Source organism: Dromiciops gliroides, chromosome 5 (assembly GCF_019393635.1).
Source record: "Dromiciops gliroides isolate mDroGli1 chromosome 5, mDroGli1.pri, whole genome shotgun sequence".
Taxonomy (NCBI): domain Eukaryota; kingdom Metazoa; phylum Chordata; class Mammalia; order Microbiotheria; family Microbiotheriidae; genus Dromiciops; species Dromiciops gliroides.
In genome coordinates, this window is record NC_057865.1 from 104,605,814 (window position 1) to 104,630,644 (window position 24,831).

General features: G+C 38.5%; 1 protein-coding gene across 2 annotated transcripts in view; it reads left to right on the plus strand.

Moving 5' to 3' along the window:
• Nucleotides 1-24,831, plus strand: part of BRAF (B-Raf proto-oncogene, serine/threonine kinase) — a 153,044-nt gene that overhangs the window by 33,431 nt on the left and 94,782 nt on the right. For both annotated transcript variants that reach the window (XM_043965648.1, XM_043965649.1), the window contains exon 2: nt 16,692-16,793. In XM_043965648.1, coding sequence (XP_043821583.1) covers nt 16,692-16,793 — 102 coding nt within the window. The remainder of the gene's footprint in view (nt 1-16,691; nt 16,794-24,831) is intronic.

The following is a 24,831-nucleotide window of genomic DNA, read 5'->3' on the forward strand; positions in this document are numbered from 1 at the left end:
ATTCTTTCTCTACAATATGTTCTTTCCCATGGCGATTTCATCCTTTCCACTGTGTTCAGTTATTACCCCAATGCAGATGACTCATGCACACACATTCATATAATCCTAGTTATCTCTCCTGAATTCTAACCCTATGTATCCAACTAACTGCTTGAAAAATTTCCAAGTCATACATCTTATCAGCATTTCAAAGTAAAAATGTCCGAAACAGAACTCATCACATTTCACCCTAAACCTACCTGTTTCTCCAGGTTCCCTTACATTTGTCGATGGTATATAGTTGTCTTTGAATCTTTCTTCTTTCTCATATCTAATCACATGCCTGCCTAGTCCTGTTAACCATACCTCTAAACACGACTGCTGTTTAGCCTTCATCCATTCACAGAATTACTAATGCCCTCATCACAGGCCCTTCCTGGACTTTTATAAATTATCACTCTCTGCCACCAGTATCTTGCTTCTCCCATTCATTCTTTATAGCTGCCAAAATCTTCCTAGGGAACTAACTGATCATTTCACTTAGTTACTGAAAAATCTTCAGCAGCTCACCATCGCTTCTGGAAAAGGTCGCAGGCCCGTGTGCCTGTTATTTAAGACCCTCCATTAACTGGCTTCAGTGTACTTTTCAAGCTAGATCTCCATTTGACTCCTTTTGGCATGCTATCTATTCCAGAAACTTGACTGAACTTGGAGTTAGCAGAGACCTAAATTTGAATTCCATGTCTGATGCTTAACAGTTCTGTGACCTGGACAAATGACTTAACTTTTCTTATCCTCAGTTTCCTGTTCTATAAAATGGGGATAATATGTGACATATTTACAGGATTGTGAGGATCAAATGAGATGATGTATAGCAATTTACAAACCGAAAAGCACTATATTAATATAAGCTGTTATGAAGTGCTATATATGACATATATTAATTTTTCCTTGTATCCCTAGTACAGAGCTATGCATATAGAAAATGTGTATTAATTTAAATACATGTTTATTAGTATAATGCTAAATATTTTTATAGTAATACAAATGATATTGTACATTATTGGTATTAATCACAGAACTGTGACATGCTGTGACCCACCTCTGTGCATTCACATGCTAATAGGCATTGTTTCTTTTTCTCTGCTTCTAGACCTATTTTATATTATGTTACATGAAGATGTAACACTTCATTCCAGACAAACAGGCTTACTTGAGATTCTAGGATGATTTTTTTTAAAGACTTGATTTTATATCTTTAGTATCTTTGCCTTTGCACAGGCTGTGGGAAATGCTTGCAGTATACTTTTTCTTCTCCCTCTATGAAGCCTTAGCTTCCTTTAAAGCTCAGCTCAGGTGTCATGAAACCTCTCCTTATTCCTAGACCCCCTACTCTTCTTACCCCAAGTTGTAGGGTGTTGAGTGCTCTCCCTCTTCAAATTACCTTTTATCTTCCAACTTTGTATAGAGCTGTATTGTATTCCCTAGGAGAATGTAAACTCCCAGGGCAGTTTGGGCTGAAGTTGCTGTTTTTGTATCCCCAGAGACTAACTCCTTGCCTTGTACCCAGTAAGCACTTAATCAGTGCTTGTTGAAGTGAACTGAATTTCTCCCTTTGTGTTCTTTCTCTTTGTACTAGGGTATGTGTTTCTGCTTTGCCCTGGTTACCCTTCTCCTTTTATTGTACTGTAGAATAAATATTCAAAAATTATTGCAGAACACTGTATTGAAAGCAACAAGATGGCCTTTAATAAGGATACTTATAGAACAGCTAGGTGGCACAGTGAATAAAGCACCAGCCCTGGATTCTGGAGGACTTGAGTTCAAATCTGACCTCAGACACTTGACACTTACTAGCTGTGTGACCCTGGGCAAGTCACTTAAGCTGCTAGTTGTCCTTAATGAGTTTTTCACTAGTCCTGGGTGACTGATAGCCTCTAGTACTGAAGTGATTGTTGAGTCACCATCCATGATCAGAATACTAAAGAGATATTGCAGAACTGAAGAAGGGAAAATGTGTGTGTGTGTGTGTGTGTGTGTGTGTGTGTGTGTGTGAGAGAGAGAGAGAGAGAGAGAGAGAGAGAGAGAGAGAGAGAGAGAGAGAGAAGCAAATGGAATCTGTGAACTTTTTGGCCATTGAGCTTGATTTAAATTCCTGGGGAAATTCTATAATGTGCTATCAGAGGAATCATTTGTGAATATCTAGGGGAAAAAGTGATTACAAAGAGGCAGCATTGCTTCTATCAAGCATAGGTTAGACTATGATAAACCTTGTTCTGAGAAGGACACCAAAAGAACATAGAAACAGCTTCAGCCAAGAAATTGTTCTTTTCCTTGTTAATTGATGTGAGATGACAAAGCTAACACTTACTTAAAGTAAAAATTTGTTTGTAAAATCTTATAGAGAATTACGGTGAAGTATGTTGATCAGTACCACTTCATAATGGGCAGCCAGGTAGCACAGTGTATAGATTGCTGGGCCTGGAGTTAGGGAATACTCCTCTTCCTGAGTTCAAATCTTGCATCAGATACTTAGCAGCTGTGTGACTCTGGGCAAGTCACTTAACCCTGTTTGCTTCAGTTTCCTCATCTGTACAATGAGCTTGAGAAGGAAGTAGTAAACTGCTCTGGTACCTTTGCCAAGAAAACCCCAAATAGGGTGATGAAGAGTTGGACACAACTGAAAAATGACTGAACAACAACAAAATCACCTCATAAAGCAGTGAGAAAGCAGTGTGGTATATCATCGGAGAAATAACTGGAAAAGAAAGTAGGACTGTTCATGCCAGGAAATGAGAGAGAACTGATATTGTGTTTTCTAAAATCATTGCTACTACTGTACCTTATAAATTAATTGCTATTTATATATTAATGGCTATTATACCAGTTTTGGCAGTAAGCATTTATTACTAATTAATATTATATATCAGTAAAGTATTGACCATGTGTCTCCCTAACTTCTTATTGTCTCAGATCTTTAGACCTACATTGTCCTAAGAGGAAAAGGGAGAGAGGGGCAAGAGAGGGCAAAAAGACTGACTCTGGCATGGCCAAGGGTTTTATCCTCTTTAGATTGAGGTGGGTCTTTATACATTGACCTAAGCTCATTGGTTACTATCATTCAGTTCCATCGATTGACATGACTTGAGAATGGTCTAAATTAAAATGAACTCTACAGAATGACGTTAGAGAAAGAGTATGCAAAAGACCCACCCTGAAGGGTGAAGTCCATTATCTAGGTGTAGTTCTTCACTGAGCTAAACAAAAGAGTCTATCTCCATTCTTTTTGTTTCCTTGGACTCATCCCAGGCAAGAGCTGAACTTTCTGGAGTGTGGGAAAGAAAGCACTAAAACTGATCTGAGTCTCCCCTAGAAATCCATTGGTTTTTGTTTTGTTTGGGGCGGGGGGGGGGGGGCAATGAGGGTTAAGTGACTTGCCCAGGGTCATATAGCTAGTAAGTATCAAGTGTCTGAGGCCAGATTTGAACTCAGGTACTCCTGAATCCAGGGCTGGTGCTCTATCCACTGCACTACCTAGCTGCCCCCAGAAATCCATTGTTAATAATTATTTTCTTACAGTAGCCTCTATATCTATTGGCTGGACTATGAGGCTGTCTGTAAGGGTCTAGAGAGATGTTCTCACCTCCAAGAGGATACTGAGATACCAAAGGAAGAGGGGCAGTCCACACCAGCATAGTTGTAAGTAGGTTTTATTGGGGAGAGTTTACTCATGAGACCAGTTTGGAGCAACAGCAGGACAGTGACAGATCTCTGCATCACAGTTAGGCAAAGCCAGATATTATATAGAAACAGAACAAAGAAGGCTTAGTTCCACAAGATGGCCCATGGTCACAGGGGTGGTTACATGTAAATTTTCCCATGGGAGCTGTTTTACTATTTACAATAACCATGATGCCGTAAGTCATATCCTCAGGCTCTTGTTCCCACCATACATGGACTCCTTATGGAGAATTTATAGAAAGGTATGGAATGAAAGTTTTGGTTTTATGGGGTGAGGTGTCAAAGGTTTATAATCTGTACCATTAGAGGGAACAATATTGTAGATAAAGTAAATTTTAGAATGAAGAATGAGGTTTATAAAATTTAAAGCAATATAGACATGTGAGTTTCTTCACAGTTGTTATTGTTTGTCCTTTTACAAAGAGGACCAATGATATTACAGGGTGATATCCTTTGACTTGAAAGTGGATTGCATTTAAGTGAGTTTCACAAAGTTGTCAGCCTCAGTTTCTCTTCCAGAGTCATTGAAGTCCAAAGGCAAGAAAAAAGTCAAGACAGTCTTTGATGGCCTAGAATGCAATAGATGACCTTGGTATCTTTAGGGTTCTGACCAATCCTTGAATCCTCCAATAATAGTACCTGCTTCAGCCATTTTTGTGGCCATTGGAACAAATTATTCTTATCTGCCCATTCTGCTGGGGGAAGTTTTCACATGTTTGGGATAGATAACCCCCTAACTCACTGACAGATTTGAGGCTGTTTCCTGCAACCTGGTTCAGCCTGTCTGCCGAATCAGTTTACCAGGTTGTGGCCACTGTGCTTGCTGCAGCTTCTTGGAGCCACAATTGAGAGTCAGGTGGACACCAAAAATGGATGAGCAGCCTTGAAAAAAAGGGCCTGTTTCTTTACAGCAATCTTGTGAGGTAAATGTAATGCAAATGTTAACTTAGTTTTATAGATGAAGAAACTAAGTCTTAGGTTAAGTCTTTTTTTCTCAGCAGAAATTTGAAACCAAATCTTCTGACTCTATTTTCAGTGCTCTTTTCATTATGGGACACCACCTCTCCTGAATGGTCCTGTTTAGCTGGAGTAGATTATTGGTAGAAAGGAATAAAGGAAGCTAACTTGAAAGATGGCATGCTAATAAGAAATATTGACAATGTGGAGTGATTGAAACTTTTGAAGCCAGAATGGCAGCACTGGATTTCAACTTTCAGGGCTTCATTTTCTTCTGTAAAATAGTGGGGGGGATGGGAGTAGCTAGGTGGCACAGTGGATAAAGCACCAGCCTTGGATTCCAGAGGACCTGAGTTCAAAGTAAATTTTTGTTTGTTTTTTTGTTTTTTCGCGAGGGGCGAGGGGCAATGGGGGTTGAGTGACTTGCCTAGGGTCACACAGCTAGTTAAGTGTCATGGGTCTGAGGTTGGATTTGAATTCAGGTTCCCCTGACTCCAGGGCCAGTGCTCTATCCACTGTGCCACCTAGCTGCCCTCGGACCAGAGTTCAAATGTGGTCTCAGACACTTGACACTTACTAGCTGTGTGACCCTAGGCAAGTCACTTAACTCTCATTACCCCACCCCTCACCCCAAAAAATAGGGGGTGGGAGATGGAGTGGGGAAGGAGTGTGGACTAGGCAGTTCATCTTTAAGATTCCTGACTCTAGATCATGTGTGATGCCATCAAGGTAGAGTTGTTGGAAGGTTAACTTTAATGTGAATGGAGAAGGTAGGGAAAGCCTGGAGGTAGAAAGGCCAATAAACAAAGTATTCTGCTGAGAGTTGATCAAATTAACTAGTAGCTGGTGGCTGTAGGAATGGAAATGGAGAATTTGGCATAAGGAGAACAATTGTTGAAATCTGCTGGTGGTGGGGAGAGTAAACAAAATAGATTTTAATTCAGGCATTTATTATAGTACCTAATATGTTCAAGGCAACAGTTTAGGCAGAGACAAGACCTTTCTGTGTAGCTTTAGAGAATAGAATGTTTCGTTTACAAGGAGACAGATTTTGACTCAGTGTGAGGAATTCCTTTATAATATCAATTTTACAATTAAAATGGAGTATAATGTGCCTCATGGGTTAATCAGTTTTCCATCAGTAGTAGTTTTCAATCATGACCAGATGTCTACCTTTCAATAATATTATAGAAAAGTTTGCTGTCATTTTTGGAAGTTGAACATGACTTCAAAGTTCTTTAATGCTCTTATGATTCTATGGCTTTAACATAGGGGAAGAAGAATCAATAGAACTTGATCGGCAAGGTGCTTTTCAGAGAATGAATTGTTTCTGTGATTGACAATCTGAGGTGAGTGAAGTCTTTCGAGTAATGATTTTGAGAAGCTGACTAGATAGCAAAATATTAATACAAATATTACTAGGCAGAAAGGAAGAAGGGCTCATTTGACATTTGCATGAAGTCACATGACATCTATATGATGATGGACTGGTAGACTATATGAGGATATTTGGATTTTTGAGAGACTAAACATAGCATGTTTTGATACTTCTGTAGATTCATGGTTCTTATTGATGGGGGTGCTATTCCTAAGCTGCTTTCTCATTCTAAGGTTCTTTTCCATACACTTCTTTAAATTCAGGTTCAGTTTATTGATCTTAATGAACAGAGCAGCCTCTGTACCTTGTTCTTGACCACCACCTTTTGAATTTTACATTTCTCTGATCATATCCTTTATGCTATTTCTGGGAAGTTTTTCATTGGTGTTATGTTGCATGTCCACTGGGAGACCCTCAGCTTTAATTCTTTGGACACTATGTTCCTTGACTTAGTCATGCAACATCACCAAAATTTGGCTTTTATTTTAGGGAAAAGTTTGAGTTCTGGAGTGTCTAAGGTTTATGTCCTGATGGACCAGCTCTGTGGGTTGCCGGTAAGACTGCATATCATGCTTTTAAAATAGGCATTCTTTATTTACTAATCCACTTTACCCTGTGTGTATAGTTAAGACCAAACTCTTTTGAGTGATTATGGATTTTTTAAAGGAAGCTCTGCAATGTCCTGTGGCAGAATGGAATTGGAACATTAAGCAAAAATTAGTTTATCTAGGGAATTCCCTTTCCATTTGGCCACATTGCCCTAGATAATTTCTGTGACAGTGATAAATAACCTTTGTCTAGCATAGGTCTTCCTATTTCATGCCTTGCTTGATATTAATAATCAGATGATTTTTGAACATTGTTTTCTGTTAGATTTTTCAAGGAATCTTCTATGATTTTGATGTGCACAGGAAGCACCCTCTTGGAGTAAAGCATTTAAGGCATATTTTTTATAGTTAATGAGTATTAGGCCAGCAGAATCACTTAATCACTATGCCTTTAGCTTCATTCATTGACAAGAAAGGATCAGAGGTCGGCTTTCACAAAAGTTTTCCTATTGCCTTCTCATATCCTTATGAAGGCTGCCTTTGATATCTATAATACATTATTCTCATCAATTTTTACAAAGAAGAAAAAGTAGGTACATGGACATGTACTTATATTTTGTCAGTCACTTTTTGGGGGGAGGTAAAAAGAGCTTTTTCCAAGCCTTTGACATTTTATTTAACTAGTGTATTCGTATTTCTTATTTTTATGTTGTATATATTTTTATATGGATGGTTTTAATTTTGTCTCCCTCATTAAAACATAAACTCCTTGAGAGTAGAGATTGTTTCATTCTTTGTGTCCCCCCCCCCAAAACCCCTGCCCCCCACCCCAGCAGAGCAGTGTAGTGGTGGTTAAGGTGGTTTCTTTGCTCTTTTATAGGCTCATTATGGTAATTAAATTAATGCCATTAGATTGTGGTGTCCTTGAGGGCAGGGACTACAGTAGAGGCTATCTTTTGCCTCCTTTTGTACTCCTAGTACATAGAACAATGCCTGACATGTAGTAGGCACTTGATATAAATGTTCATTTTGACTGGCTGACTATTTAAACTTTCTCAGGAAATAGTAATAATTTCTGCTTATCCCTAATAATTTATCCCTGCCTCTTCTTTTGGGGGGGGGGCGGTCCACAACTTAAGTCTGTCAGGTTGCCTTATTTGCATGCCACAGACTGGTTTTTTTTTTCTTTTCATTTTGTATTGATTTTATCTTTAACTTGTTAGTGGCTTGTTTACACTAAGATAGCTATTTCAGAAATGACTCTCGCATTAGCCATCACTTTCTCTGTTCTCCTTCCTTCCTTCCTTCCTTCCTTCCTTCCTTCCTTCCTTCCTTCCTTCCTTCCTTCCTTCCTTCCTTCCTTCCTTCCTTCCTTCCTTCCTTCCTTCCTTCCTTCTTCCCTCCCTCCCTCCCTCTCTCCATATCCACCACTTCCTGAATCATTCAATTAACAAGTAGTGGTTACTGTACTGGGGATATAAAGACTAAAGAAAATAGTTACTGTCTTCAGGGAGCTTACAGTTTAGCCCAGGAACAGAGATAAATATGCACAAAATTAATACAGTTATTTGGGGGGGGACTTGAAGTTACTCGGGCCAGGAAAAGCTCCATAGGGAAGGTGGTACTTGTGCCACAACATGGAGGAGAGACTAGAGTTGCCGAGGAAGGAGTGAATTCCAGGCACAGGGGGATAGGAAGTGCAAAGACATGGAAATGAGAGATGGAATGGCCTATGTAGGGAAAAATAAAGTGACTAGTTTGGCTGAACCCTATAGAGTATGGAAAGGGGAATAATGTGGAATCAGGCTTGGAAGGCAGATTGAGGACAGGCTGTAGAGGCCTTAAACTGCCAAACAGAAGTTTATGTTGGATCCTAGAGGTAATAGGAAGCTAGTGGAATTAAATGAGTTGGTCCATGTGACAGGAGCACACCTGTGTTTTAGAAATATTACTTTGGCAGCTGTGTGGAGGATGGATTAAGGGGAGGGGAAAACACTTGAAGCTGGAAGAAGTTATTTCAGTCGCCTGGATAAAAAGTATAGAAGGTTTGAACTGTGGGGATGGCTTGGGTGAGTTGATTTAATTTGGAGGGTCTTAATGAATCCTTAATGGAATTTTTCTATTTCTTCCTCTGCAACAGATGTTGGTGAATAGAGTAGAGTTATCTTAATGGTAGTCTTTTTTGTAAATGCATATCCAGAGCCCTGCAGTGTGAGATGACTCAATTGTCCTATGAATTCTTTTTTAATTGCCTTTCAATGATAGATTAAAAACAACTCCGTTCTTTGCCTCTCAGAAGTAGAAATTGTCATCTTTCCCCCAGTAGAATGGAAGCTCTTTGAGGAATATAGGAGGTGTTGTAGTGCCTGAGATATAAATAGGTGGTTAATAAGTGCTTGCTGAATGATTTAGTTTTCTGTTTAACTTTAACTTTCTTTTGTCTTGCATAATTTATAGCAAGTATGTCATGAGTAATATAATTCAGTTGCAGTGCCGTGTCTGTTCTGGTCAACAACCTACCTATGAAGATTCTTCAGACCATCAACAAGGCAGAGCCAAATTTATGGAGGATGGAATATTTTTAGATAAAGTACGCACTAAAATTTGCCCAAATTAGTTGCTCTATGCTATATTTACCTAGAGGAAAAAAGGTTTTACAAGCTTCAATTATTTTAACTTAAAAACTGAGATCTTCTTAATTTCACACACTATTGCCATCTAGTGACTGTATTGAGTAACTGCAGAAAAATGAGATAAGTTGAAAGTAGGGAGAGGGACTACTTGCTACTGTTTATTTTTCATTCATTTGTGGCGTTAGATGATGTGTTATAGTTCACATACTTGTTGTAGTTCTTGGAAGTTTATATGAGTTTGCCATAATCTTACTTCAGATTTACAAAATGGCAAATTGTGTAGGGGTGAGAAGTAAAAGTTTAAGAAGAAATATAAAAGGGCAATATACAGTACCAAAGATTTTTGTTTAAACTCATGGTGTCATGTTCTGAATTTTAAAAGCCTAATTCAGTAGCACATTGCCACTCAATTCAGTTAAATAAACACTTTTTATACACATACTACATAAAGTGAGGCATTGCTTCATGATAGGCGGGGGCTACCAAGACAAGAAATAAAAGTCTCTGCCAACAAGGTGCATGTACAGAGATAAGTTTTCAAATATATTCAAAATAAATATAAAGTTATTTTGCTGAGGATTGGGGAGGGTTGGGGCTATCAGAGGTGGTGAGATTGTTAACAATAGAGGAGATCAGGAAAGATCTATTAAAAAAGTGACCCTTAAGCTAAATTTTGAAGTTACCTAGGGATACCTAGGAAAAGGTGAGAAAAGAGACCATTCCAGGCCAGGGGGACAGCAAATGGAAAGGCATTTATGGAAGGAGTAAGCAGGAGTAGCTGATAGGCCCAGAATGGCCATACCATATTAAGTATACGGGCAGTGAGGTGAAATCAGCCTGAAAACATAGCTAATGGCAAAATTGTGAAGTGTTTTAAATGCCAAACAAAGGAGTTTATATTTTATCTTAGTGGTGATGGGGAACCATGCTGTTCCCCTGCTCTAAAAGCTTCATGGTTAGATCTATGTTTTGGTAATATAAGTATTATTCATGGAATGAGATTGAATACATCTAGAAATTATAATTAAAGAGTATAAGTCTTCCATTTTAACTTCTGTATATGTACTGTAAGATTTATTGTGTTCATTTTAATGGAATTCTTTGTTCAGCAAAGAAGTTAAGAATAGTGAAGATAATAAAAGTAAAGAAGGTAAAGAGAATGGTTGAAATGATCAAGAGGTATGAAGTATATAGTGAAAGACTTAATAGAAGGATATTTAGGTAAATTAGTAGAATTTCTAGTTATTTTCTGAAGGCCAGGAAGGTGTTAGGCTAGAAACTAACTTGATCAAAAGTGTTCTCTTTATTGAATTATAATCTTATCTTTACATTGCAAAGACTTACCCCTGACAAATCTCCTTCCCAATAGAATAATATTCTCTTGTAAGGAGGAAACAAACCAACACATTAGCTCCATCGGACAACACATGTCTCATTACCACAGTGGGGGGAGGTATAATGTTATTGGTCTTGTGATTTGCCCTGGTAAATGCAATATAATTCAAATTTGGTTATTTTATTGATCACACTCCTCATGCTTTTCAATTTCTTTTTTAAAAATACATTGTTGTGGTTATCATATTAATTGTTCCTTTGTTCTCGCTTACTTTAGTCTACATCATTTTATACAAATAGTCCCAAGTGTCTGTACTTTCCCTGTCATTTATTGTGGTGTACTAATCCATTACATTTATGTACTGTAATTTTTCAGTAAATTCCCAAATGATTGTTACCCATTTGGTTTTCAATTTTCTCAATTTTGTTGGGGGGGGGGAGCAATGAGGGTTAAGTGACTTCCCCAGGGTCACACGGCTAGTAAGTGTCAAGTGTCTGAGGTCGGATTTGAACTCAGGACCTCCTGAATCCAGGACCGGTGCTTTATCCACTGTGCCACCTAGCTGCCTCCTGGTTTCCAAATTTTTGCACTGCAAAAAGCCTACTATAAATATTTTTGTATGTATGGCACCTTTTCCTCTGTTTTTTATCTTCTTGGGGTTTATGCCTTGTAGTGCTATTGTTCTTTGAAAGGCTACAATTTATTGACCTTTCTAGTATAAATCCATATTGTTTTCCAGAATAGTTGTGCCTATTCATAACTTTACCCATTATGTATTGTAATATGACCATTTTCCCATAGTTTTCCAACATTGTCTTTTATTGGTTGTTGCTAGTCTGGAGAGAGAGAGAGAGACAGAGAGAGACAGAGAGAGACAGAGAGAGAGAGAGAGAGAGAGAGAGACAGAGAGAGAGAGAGTGTGTGTGTGTGAGTGTGTGTGTGTGTGTGTATGTAAATCTCAGTTTTAACATTTCTCACATCATCAGTGATCTAGAGTATTTTTTTCAAACGGTTGTTGATAAATCTTTTTTCTTCCCTCCTATCCTTCCCTTCCTTTCTCTCTTTTTCTTTCAGAAATTATATACAGAAACCGAATCATTCTCTTTGTGTTTCTTCTTTCATTTCTTGTGACTAATTTTTCAGTGTTTGCCATGTACAGAGCTTTATGATTCTCTTCTTAAAGAGTATAATCATGAATTAATCTATAAGCCTTTGGTCTCTTTCTTTTTATTAATCCCAAATCATGTTTCCATGTTTTCTTTCCTTCGAAGTCACTGATGACTTCGTTTGGAGCATCTTGTCAAATTCTTCTTAGAATGTCTCTATTATTTCATACTTTACAAGGTGTCCTAGGAAATGTTTCTTGATTTTTTTTTTTTTTGAGCACGACTATACCAAGTCCACCAACTACTTTACATGCCTCTTAGAGGAACCTTGGGAATTATTATTCCATTTACCTGTGTACTTGTCTTCTGGGCTTTGGTTTAAGTTTGGGTTGGGGTTTTTTTCCCCCATGGTGAGAATATCAATAGAGATGTGTTTTGAATTCCTCCAATATAGCACATCTACCCATTGGTCCTAGTTCAAAGATCTCATATTATGAGAAACCAGTAGTTTGCTTAATATTTATAGCTGAAAACTATGGATCTCAGCCTTTTCCCCTTTTTCTGCTATTCTGCAAAAACATATGGGGGCCAAATAGGACTGAAGGTAATTTTTATTTACTTCATGGATCACAACAGCCAAAGAATTCATAAGATATTGTCCATTCCTTTGGTAATAAGATTCCTTATATGTAGCTAGGTTGGTGTAAAGAATTAATTGTTATTTGAGGTTTTTTATGCCTCAGCGCACACCACAAACCACATGGTGCTCCACCCACTGGTTGTAGCCGTTGCCATGGCGCTGGCACCTCAAGTCATTACCACTCACCGATGCCTACATGGGCCTGGCAAAATTATAATGATTGGAAGCCTAATGAGGGCAGTCTTGTGACTGTCAGAGCGGCCAGACAATTGGTTGGGGGTTGTGTGGGGTTTCTGGGAACGGGGAGAATTCACCATTCTAGCTGGAGGCTAGAAGGCAACAGGAGCTCTGCTGTGTATTCTCAGCTGATTCCTGGGCGGTGGTATTTTTTCAGGTTGTATAATTTCCCTTTCCCATTTTATTTCCTTTCCCTTGATCCTACTGATCCTGTTTGTGGTGGTTTTTTTTAAGTTCGTTCTTGTTAAAATAAATTCTGTTCTATTTTGAGGGAGGCTGCCGGTCTCCTTCCTTGCCCTAATATTGCGGTGAGCTGCTTAGCTAACACTCCCCAATTAAAAATTGGTCCCTACATTGGTCCTTGCCTGTGTTCAGTCAATATCAGTTCTTTCTCTGAAGGCAGATAGTATGCTTCATCATTAGTCCTTTAGGATTGTCTTGGATCATTGTATTGCTGAGAATAGCTAAGTCATTCACAATTCTTCATCAAACAATATTGCTGTTACTGTGTACAATATTCTCTTGGTTCTATTCACTATACATTAGTTCATTCAAGTCTTTACAGGTTTTTCTGAAATCATCCTGCTTGTCATTTCTTATAGCACAGTAATATTCCATTACAATCATATGTCACAGTTGTTTAGCCATTCCTCAATTGATGGGCATCCCTTTGATTTCCAATTTTCAGCCACCACAAAAAGGGCTGCTATTAATATTTTTGTACAAATAGGTCTCTTTTCCCCTTTTTTGGATGTCTTTGGGATATAAACTTAGCAATGGTATTGCTGGATCAAAGGGTATGCACAGTTTTATAGCCCTTTGGGCATAGTTCCAAATTACTCTCCATAATGGTTAGATCAATTCACAATTCCACCAACAGTGCATTAGTGTCCCAATTTTCCAACATCCAATGTTTTCCTTTTCTTTCCCTTCATATTAGCCATTCTGATAGGTGTGAGGAAGGACCTCAGAGTTTTAAAAATTTGCATTTCTCTAATCAGTAGTGATTTAGAGCCTTTTTTTCATATTACTGTAGCTAGTTTTCCTTTCGTTGTATTTTGACCTTGTCTTGTATATGGGTTTAGATGTTGGTCTATGCATAGTTTCTTCCAAACTTCTTTCCAGTTTTTCCAGCATTATTTTGTCAAATGGTGAATTCTTACCCCCAAAGCTTAGATCTTTGGGTTACTCTGAGCTTTTTGATAGGTAGTGTCTTCTCTCTGGAATTTATGAAGGAATAAGTATTTTATTTAGCACTTAATATGTTCAAAACACCATGCTAAGCTTTAGGACTATAGATAGAAAACCAAGAGAGTCCCTGCTCTCAAGAAGCTCACATTGGAATGGGGGAATCAACATACATGGAAGGTTTCAGCTGCAAGTTAAATGCACAGGTCCTGTGGTCCTTCCTTAGAGTGCGGCAAAGCAAATGGTAATACCTCTTCTTTAATGGTATCTTCACTGATAAGACCATGTCCAGTTGTGATATTTAACTATTTGACAGTGCCAAAAACGTGACAAAAACGTTCTTGGTTTTCAGTAGCTATGTATTGCAACTATTTTTATAGCACCTATAAGAGCAGTTGCCAGGCTGTAGCTCTACAGAGATTGCTTCTGAGGATGGTAGCTGCAAGCACTGGGCTGGAAGTATTGCTATTTCAAAGGTTTTTTGATTCGGGGTTCTGGATTTTCTCCAAGTCTGAGGAGAGGTAGTGTTCAGGGTGGTAGCAATGGTTTGACTTGTCTTGCAATGCTGCCTCTTGTCTCTCAGAGTGCCTTGCTACATCAGCTAGGCTGGCCTGTGTACCCTGTGGAGTGGCAGTTGGTTAGCAGTTGATGGGGGTGGCTGAAAAGAATTGCTTCCCCAGATGACTGCTATGGAGAGACTAAGATGGTGGCTGGGGGTTTCTGCCACCCCCAGAGTCTTGTGCTTATTTACCTATGGGTGACATTTGGTCAGCAGTCACTGCTAGAAGACTCTTTTCCTCAATGATTTCTGCCCCCATTGATGACTTCTGGAATTGGACTGGAAGCAGGTCTGGTGGTTTGGAAGAGATTGTTGTTCCTAAGGCCCTTGTGTTCAGACTCCTGGAATATCTCCATTGAGGTCTGAGGGAAGGTGGTGGTTGTGGTCACTTGGTACTTGTGTCCTTTTCTTTTGGACAGTGCTTTGTTGCTTTTAGCTAAAGTAGTTCATCTGCACTGTAGATATTTCGGTTAATAAACATTTATTAAGCACTCACTTTATGTCAGTCACTGTGATAAGCACTAGGGATACAAAATACAGTCCCAGCCCTCAAGCTCACAATCTAATGATTAAATCTTAATATTTAAGCAGCCTGGATGACCATATGTACAAATGTAAAGGGGATTCTTTGTGGGGTTAGCTAGGGGTCTCTTGAATCTCTTCTAACTCTGAGGTAAACTTGCATGATTCTGTAGGATGAGAGTACATACAGAGGTAGCTGGGCCAGGTATTTTTCCCTGTCAGCCATTGATTCTAAATTATAAGGATTGTTTTGTCTTAATATTCCCAGTTTCTGGCACAATATGTTGTTCATAATAAGCATTTAGTAGATATGTGTTTAATGAATTTGGGAGTTTGTTATCTTTTGAGCATTTGACACTGTTAACTACTGTTTTCTCCTGGTATTCTCTCTTCCCTGGGTTTTCATGATACTGCTTTGTGGTTCTCTTTCTACCAGTCTGACCAATCCTTTTTGCTCTTTGAAGGCCTAGATTTTGGCCTACGTCCTTTATACTTTCTCTTCATTTTACATATATCCTGTATTTATTTACCTTTAAACATGTATCCCCTTAGTAAAATCTAAGCTCTTGGGAGGAAAGGACTGTCTTGGTCTTCTTTGCTTTAGTATGGAATTGTTGTTATATAGAATTTAGCTCTAGCATCTGGGTCAGTTTTTTAGGTTCCAGGACTAACTTTACAACCTTTCAAATGATCATCTTTTATCCCAAGATGGTTAGAGGGTGAGATGTGACTGGAAGATGTTCAGTTCATGAAGTTTGCACCATGTTTCAGGGTTGAAGTTCACAGCAGTCTGGTGGTGGTCATTTTTTTTTTAAGGCAAATTCTTCCTTCTTCCTGTCCATCTCACCCATCATCCATCTCTCAGGTGACTAAGGCTTTGATACAGTTCCGTATATCCATGACTAACATCACAGTAAGATATACCTTCTGTTAAAATGTCATGTTCCACAATCAACCTCAATTCCTTATCAAAGCATCCATATTCCTAAGCTATCTTTGTTTCTTTTCAATACCACTTTCAACTGACTTGTGATTTACTCAAAGGTGTAATCTTTCCAAAAGGTTGCCTTCAGGATAATCTCATTAATAACTAGTTAACCCAAGTGTATAGAGGTATGTTTTTGAGCAGTTTTGTGGAGCTTCTTGTCAACTCCAGGCACCTTCTCTGATACATTCCAGACTAATAAATCAGTGAATAAAAAACATGGATTTTCTGTATTCAGTAGCATCACACCTCCAGAGCTTTCCTGCCCTCCCATAACCATTTTTGAAGCCCTATAGTTTCATAAAAATAGAATGTAATGGATTGTGGTTTGGCACTTTGAATATTCTAACCATTCTGTCTGTGACCCCCTTTCCATTTAAGCTTTGCTCCTCCCATATCTCCCTATCTTTTTCTCCTAACCCCACCTTCCTTTTCTTCCCCCATTTAAGGAATTCTTAAATGTCTAATTTTATCTCTTCTGATGCATATGTGCATGATAATGGGTCTAGGCCTGTTCTGAGTTAATGATTTTTTTTTTTTTTTTTTTTTTTTTTTTTTAGTGAGGCAATTGGGGTTAAGTGACTTGCCCAGGGTCACACAGCTAGTAAGTGTTAAGTGTCTGAGGCCGGATTTGAACTCAGGTACTCCTGACTCCAAGGCCGGTGCTCTATCCACTGTGCCACCTAGCTGCCCCTGAGTTAATGATTTTAAACATGTGGATTACAATGTGGGTAATAAATTGGAGATTATAGTAATGATGGGCTACTTATTGGGAGTTAATTACTATTTTGTAATTTAAGAAGTTAAAATTGTTTTCATCATTAAGTGATTAACTAGTTCTCATCCTAAAGGAGTTTTATATGTTATTTTGTATGGTTTTAGGTGTGGAATATCAAGCAAATGATTAAATTGACACAGGAACACATAGAAGCCCTATTGGATAAATTTGGAGGAGAACATAATCCACCATCAATCTATCTGGAGGTAAGGTATTAAGTATCAAATATTTGGGGGACTCATAAGCAGAAAATAATTTGTTTTTAAAATAAGCTAAAGAAACTTAAAAATGCTATTCAGTGGAAAAGCCCATTTAAAAAAGAGTATTTCAGGACTTAGCAAAAATTTGGTATGTAGTTTTTTCCCAAGGGAAAGCCTCACTTGTGAAATTTCAGAATTCTTGATAAATAGTTTATAACTGGAATGAAATAGTATAATGATAAAGGTGTAAGAAATGAGTTTAAAAAGAACACTGTTGGAAAGTTTATAGACTTGAAAAAGGAGCCCTGAGGAAGAGGAAGACTATAGATTTTGGAGAGTTGGGGGAGCCTTGAGAGGACAAAAAAAGCTCTAAATCTTTATAAGGACATTTTTTGCAAATGGAAATAACAGTTCAGTTCTGGGAACACATAGTAGGCAACTGTGGAGAGATAAGACCCAACCCTGGCTTGCAGTTGTTGATAATGAGATCTTTTGTCAAGGATTTATGGGAAAACATGAAAAAGAATCACAGAATCTGAGTTGAAAGAGACCCCAGTGGTTCTAGTTCAGACTTTATCCGACTAAGAAGCCTATATCCCCTCAAAATGGTTATCCATCCTTTTTTTTTTTTTAACTCTCTACTATATCTTGCAGTATTTTATTCTCTTTTTTGGATATGTTATTATTAAGAAGTATTTTTTTGGATAAAAGCAAAATCTACCCTCTTCAGCCTTTTACCCAGGAATTCTTTAACTGGGGTCCATTTTTTAAAAAAGACTTTTTGGAGAATTATTCCAATATAAGAAGTTTCCTTTATAATCCAATGTGTTTTATTTAATACATTTGAGAACTTTATTCTGAGATGAGTCCATAGGCTTCTTCAGACTTCGGAAGGGGCCCCTGTTCAATCCATTGTTATTCGTTCTGGCACCTGAGAGGAAGAAGAGAACATCTAACCCCTCTTCTCTCCAATAACTTGTCTCCCTGCTCCATCCCCCAAACCCCCTGTTCTCCAGGCTAAACATTAGCAGTTCATTTAATTTTGCTATGTTTGGCATCTTGAATCTCTTCACCAACCTGGTTGGTTACCTTTGTTATGCATTTCCTAATATGTGACAACTGGAACTGAGAAAAATAGTTGGATGAAACCTAACCAGTAAAGAGTACAGTAAAAATATCACTCCCTCATAATGCCCTTGTGCGTCTCTCTCTCTCAATGCAGCCTATGATTGGATTAGCTTTTTTGGCTGCCATATTATACTGTTGCCTTATACTGATGTTGCAGCCCACCAAAAGCTCCTGACACCAAAAGATGCTTTGTTTTGACAGTCAGGATTATATTAGCGACCCTGAGATCAAATATTTTGATATGACCTTCTCTTGATAAATATCTGTTGTGAGGGGAATCTCGCAAGAAGAATCCCTAAGTAAGAGCTTTCTAGAGTGCCTACCTTGCTAAACTGCTCAAAAGGGAAAGGTAGAAATTAGCAAATGATTAGAAATTTGTGAATCAGAGATTATAAAGGTTCAAATGCTTCATATAAAAATTGACTAGGGGGCAGATAGGTGGCACAGTGGATAGATCACTGCACCTGGACTCAGGAGGATCTAAGTTCAAATCTGACATCAGACACTTGACACTTACTAGCTGTGTGACCCTGGGCAAGTCACTTAACCCTCATCTGCGCCCCCCCCCCCCCAAAAAAAATTTGGCTAGGCAAATGTGATTAGTAGGCTGAGCCAGTGTCTGAAGTGCAGAGACCAACACAACTAGCTAGTTGTGTAACTGTCATAGACAAGGCACTTTACCTTCTATGCATCTCAGTTTTTGTCTGTGAAATGAACAGGTTGTGTTATATGATCTCTGTAGACCCTTCCATCTCTAAAATTATACCATTGAACTTAAGAGTCTTGGACAAAGGATAAGGTTTGTTAAGGGCTAAAATTCTAGCTAAACTGTCTAAAATATCTAATGAGTGGTCGCCAATAAATTATAAGCTTTAGCAAGAGTTAGACTTTTAAGCATTTATTAAGGAGAATAAGAATTTGGTAAAGAGAGAGAGAAAGGCCTAGATTCCTATCTATTAAAGGGAGAGCGCATTTCTAGCTCCCTTCTCCACCAGAGTCCAGAGGAAAGAGCGCGAGACTGAGCGCCAGTCTCTTCCTTCCTCCTCCCACTAGCCCGCGTCACTTCCTGACTCCTGGTCTTGCCCTCAAAGACCTTCCCTTCATGGGCAGAACTCCTCTACAGTAAGTATCCAGCAGGTGGCGTTATTCCAATCGTTACAGTCCCCCCTGTTGTTCCTCAAGAAACAAAATGTTTCCTTGATGGAACAGTAAAAACAATATGATAACTATTGCTAACTAATAATATGTGAACAACAATATAGAAAAGGAAGAGAGGAAAGTTTTGTCCAGAGGGGCGATTTTTTTTGTCCTCATGAACCGACGCTTTGACATTAGTCTTGCAAAGGGAGGGCCTCTGCAGAGAATACATGTTACAGATGGTGTATATTATAACAGAAAGAGAAAAAAACCAACAAAAAGAACAAATCAAAACTGTTCATTTAAAGTCTCTGAAAGTCTTTTCTCAGATGTCCTCTAGGTGTAGTCGTGGAATGGAAGTCTTTTCAGGGGTTGATGTGTGGATGCTGGTAATCAGCCAGGAAAATTTCCTACAAAATTGAGCTTAACACAACTTTAAAATAGCTTTGTCAATAATCAAATCAAACAATGAAAGTTCTCAAAAACATGTCTAAGGGAATTCAGAATCTTAGTTGTTACACATGAAACATATAATAAAACAAAAATTGAACCATTCTTTAAAATTATAATATTACTATAGTCCCCCCCTTATGGAGGGTAATTGAGAAGACAATTGCTGCGATATTAATTATTAAAAATAATTTTTTATCTTTGTTTCATCACTTTTTGCATCATCTGCCTAATTATCCTCATGCCATTATGAGGAATTAAAAAATCTAATATAATTGGTAACAGGTGTCAAGGCCAAATTCAACACTGTATTTATCATGACACCTGAGATAATTATGGGGGTTACCATAAAAGAACAGAGAAATGATGGGATATGAGCATTCCCACACTTGAGCAATATGTACTGCCCATACAGTATGCCAGGCTTAAAATAGGTGGATGGAATATATGTCCATGCCACCGAACATATTGGAAGAAACTGAGTCAGACTTAATCAGATGCATGGGATTGAGATGTCCATGGCATCAGGCATATAGGAGGGAGCATAGAAGCCAGGTGTAGAAGTGAGATGGGTGGGATGAATACTTCCAGCCATCTGTACAATATTGTGGGGAAAAAGAGAATAAAATATTAAACCAAGAGAATCCAACCTCAACATTTGTCAAAAGCCGTTCCCTCGGCCATACCTTGACTTCATGCATGTCTCCCCTCATGTGACAGTTCAGTGTCTGCTCTTGCATGTATTCCTCTTGTGATTGGATGGCATCTTGGCCAACTGGCATCTGATAACTCAGAATAAAGGCAATTAATGTCTTAAATGATAAGTTCCCATAATCCAAGTCTCATATGGATTTAAAATTGAGGATAATAAATGATTGCAAAAAATGTGAATACATCTTGACTCAAAATATAATATATAATTATGCAACAATTTCAAATAATACCTTTTTTTTACTTAGCATACAATTACTTTTTTGAAAAATCTGAACATATTTAAATACAAGTTAAAGCACAACACAATCTCAAAGACAACTTTTACAAATGTTCCCCTCTTTTTTTTTTTTTTGGAATATGCTTATCAAAAATAATACTTCTAGAATCAATTTACACTTGCCTTGGCAACCAATTTGCCAAGGAAATGCTTTAAAGAGTTTGATCAAATAATCAGTTGAGAAAAAATAGCAAAAACAAATAACTCAGAATATGGGAGCACAATACTCCTAGAATTAACATTGTATTATGAAATCAAAACCATGTTTCAAAATTAGATAGATGAATGAATAGAAGAAGATACACGTGGAACAATAAAAGACAATGAAATTCAAACTAAGGAAATCTAAATGAATATGAACTTAATATCAATAAGAGTATTATACAATATAAACTTGATCACATGACTATAAAAAGCTTTTACAAATATTCTCCTTGTTTTAGAAACTAGGTATAAGACACAATCTCAAAAGCATGAAAATCTCTATGAAAATAAACCCATACCATTAATTTCAAAATGTAGGTGTAATAGCATAGAAATCCTATGTAACCTCTGAACTGACATTAATACTCTGAGTGAATTCAGAACACTTTTGATTCCGATATCTAAAATCCCCAACACTCATATCAATACCTTGCTGCTTACTTCTACATTTCTCTAAAATATATACCCTTCCATGGCAAAAGAAGCGGAGTCTTGAACTATGGTGATGATTGTCATTCTTATTCAGCTTAAGTTTTTCTTCTTTAACCCCTCTATATTGTCTGTCGGGCTTTTCACCATACAAACGCTTTATAAGATTACTAATTAAAGACAAAAGCAGGTTAGCAAAATTATGAACAAAACGAGCATATCTGGAATTTAAAGGGTTTTCTAAGGTTGTCTCAGAAGCACAGCCAGGCTGGGGAAGGGCTGAGCCTGAAACTGCAAATGTAGTTAGAGAAAGTTGAGCATGCGCATCAGATCTCTGGACTTCCCAGGCAGGGGAAGCTATGGGCTTGGCCATAGGAGGAGTAGAGGGTGGGGTCTGGAGAGGAGGGGAGGGACCAGAGCAATTTGAATCAGACTTGATTTTGAACTCAGGCCTGGATTCCTCTTCCCCCACTTTGCCTCCAGGTGCTAGGGGATTAAAAGCTTCTAGAGGGTGGGTCATTGCCTCCAGGCATGCAAAATTAAAGCAACAATTACTGTTAGAACTGGGAAAAGCTGTGGGAATCTCTTCAGGTTTTTCTGAAAAAGCATGCTTGGGAGAGGGAGAGATATTTCCTTGTGTGAGTAAGTTGCTGGCTCTTTTAACAAAAATAAAAAGAAAAATAGAAAATCCACAAAAACAAAGCATTAACATGATCTTATCTCCCATTTGTCTGGTTAAACAGACTAAAATCAAAAATAGGGTAATTAGGGAGTTTAAAAGGTCCATTCGAAAAAATTTAAAGGGAAAACACAGTCAGTGCGCCAGTACTTAGCAGTTAAAGGGAAAGGGAGGGGAAATTTCTTACCCAACCAGCAGATCAGAAGACTGAGGGTTAGCTTTCCTCTTCGTGGTCAGCCATCTGTTTAAGGGCTAAAATTCTAGCTAAACTGTCTAAAATATCTAATGAGTGGTCGCCAATAAATTATAAGCTTTAGCAAGAGTTAGACTTTTAAGCATTTATTAAGGAGAATAAGAATTTGGTAAAGAGAGAGAGAAAGGCCTAGATTCCTATCTATTAAAGGGAGAGCGCATTTCTAGCTCCCTTCTCCACCAGAGTCCAGAGGAAAGAGCGCGAGACTGAGCGCCAGTCTCTTCCTTCCTCCTCCCACTAGCCCGCGTCACTTCCTGACTCCTGGTCTTGCCCTCAAAGACCTTCCCTTCATGGGCAGAACTCCTCTACAGTAAGTATCCAGCAGGTGGCGTTATTCCAATCGTTACAGGTTCTAGGGCCTTGGATGGGAAAGCATTTCCAGAGTATAGGAGAAACAAATAGAGCTCTTTAGGTAATTCAGAGAAAAGGTCAGGTTTTTTGTTTTTTAGTGAGGCAATTGGGGTTAAGTGACTTGCTCAGGGTCACACAGCTAGTAAGTGTTAAGTGTCTGAGGCCGTATTTGAACTCAGGTACTCCTGACTCCAGGGCCAGTGCTCTATCCACTGCTCCACCTAGCTGCCCCCAAAAGGTCAGGTTTTTTAATGTCACCATCAATAGAACTGACACATTTTAAGATCCCCAGTCTTCTAAAAGGGAACAAACTTTCAGAAACCTGATAATATGAAGAAATGAATGGGGTTGCTATCCCATATTCATTAGATATTGTACCCATCACATAGATCCATCCATATAAGAAGTGGAACTACCAGCCATGGACTGAATCTTGTCCCTTTCTTTTCTTTTTTTTTTTTTTTTTTTTTGGGGCCGGGCAATTGGGGTTAAGTGACTTGCCCAGGGTCACACAGCTAGTAAATGTTAAGTATCTGAGGCCGGATTTGAACTCAGGTCCTCCTGAATCCAGTGCTGGTGCTCTATCCACTGCGCCACCTAGCTGCCCCCCTTTCTTTTTTTTCTTTTTCTTTTCTTTCTTTCTTTTTTTTTTTTTTTTTGGTGAGGCAATTGGGGTTAAGTGACTTGCCTAGGGTCACATAGTGTTAAGTGTCTGAGGCCAGATTTGAACTCAAATCCCCCTGACTCCAGGGCCGGTGCTCTATCCAATGAACCACCTAGCTGCCCCCAATCTTGGCCCTTTCTATAGCTTAATGCTTAGCTACATCTAGCCCTCAGAAAATATCATAGTTAATAGACTGGTTGCAGAGCCAACATGGATCTGTAATGATTGAAATGATGCCACCTACTGGAGACTTACTGTAGGAAAGCTCCACCATGAGGAAAATGCCTCAGAGGGCAAGGCCATGTGGCTTTTCCTTGGCGTCAGGAAGTGACATTTGCTCATGGGTGCTATCAAGGCTATCAGCCAATCAACTTGAGGAGCCTCCTATTTTCTGGGAGGAGACAGGAAGGAGGAAAGAGGGCCTGCGCGGAGAGCGCTCTCTCTTTTGGGGTTCCTGACTTGATGGTGGTGGTGGTGGCAGAGGACTTCACAGGAAATTTGAGGAAAGAGGAATGCCAAGCTGTTGGAATTCTGTTCTCAGTCTTTTTCTTTCTATTTTTCAATAAGCCCTTAAAAACCTAAACTCGTTTTATCAGTGATTTTAGTCAGTTTCCCCCAAAACTGGGGGAACAGATTAGAATCCACATTTAGAATCTTAAATTACATAGATCTTAGGTGTCATCATTTTATAGATGAGGAAATTAATTCCTAGAGAGGAATTAGTGACTTGCCCAGGCTCACTAAGCTAATGCTTGGCAGAACAATCAGATTGTATTATTCTGGCAGTCAGACTGTAATCCTAAACATGGTTTTTTACTGTTGTGCTTGTCCTATTCAAAATAGAGTCTCAAAGGGGCCAACTAGAAAGTAGACGGTACTTAAATTGTTGTTTTTTAGTGAGGCCACTTGTTATTGATACTTTTGTTTTTCTATCCCATTCATTCCTGAGCATATCTTTTACCACCCAGCAAACTTTCCTTTGTAACAAAGATTTTAAAAAAAGAAAAAATAGTTCCTGATGTTAGTTAGTTCTAAGTAGTTATTTTTAAATTTCTAGTATGTATGCTTTCACTTTAACCCAGCAAGTGTTTGTTAAATTGACTTTTATTGAGAAAAGATTTTCAAATTAAAACACACACACACACCCCTAAATTCAAGCTTTACATAGGGAGCCTTGAAGTAGAACATTACAAAACAACACAAATTTTGAAAATCAAAAATACATTGAGGGGGCAGCTAGGTGGCGCAGTGGATAGAGCACTGGCCCTGGAGTCAGGAGTACCTAAGTTCAAATCCTGCCTGGCCTCAGACACTTAATACTTACTAGCTGTGTGACCCTGGGCAAGTCACTTAACCCCAATTGCCTCACTAAAAAAAAAAAAGAAAAAACAGAAAAAAAATACATTGAGGCTTTTATAACAAATCACTAGATTCGTTGTTGCTGAGTTGTTTTTCCATTGTGTCTGACTCTTCATGACCCTATTTGGGGTTTTCTTAGAAAGATACTGAAGTGGTCTGCCATTTCCTTTTCCAGCTCATTTTACAGATGAGGAAACTGAGGCAAACAGAATTAAGTGAGTTGCTTTGGGTGATAAAGCTAGTGTCTGAGGCCATGTATGTGTGTATGCATGTGTATTGTGTGTGTCTGCATATATACACATATGTGTGTATATATACATTGTTATTAAAAAGTACTTTTGGGGTAGATACTAGCCTCTGGGGGATCCAAAATGGTCTCATATCCATACCTCCACACCT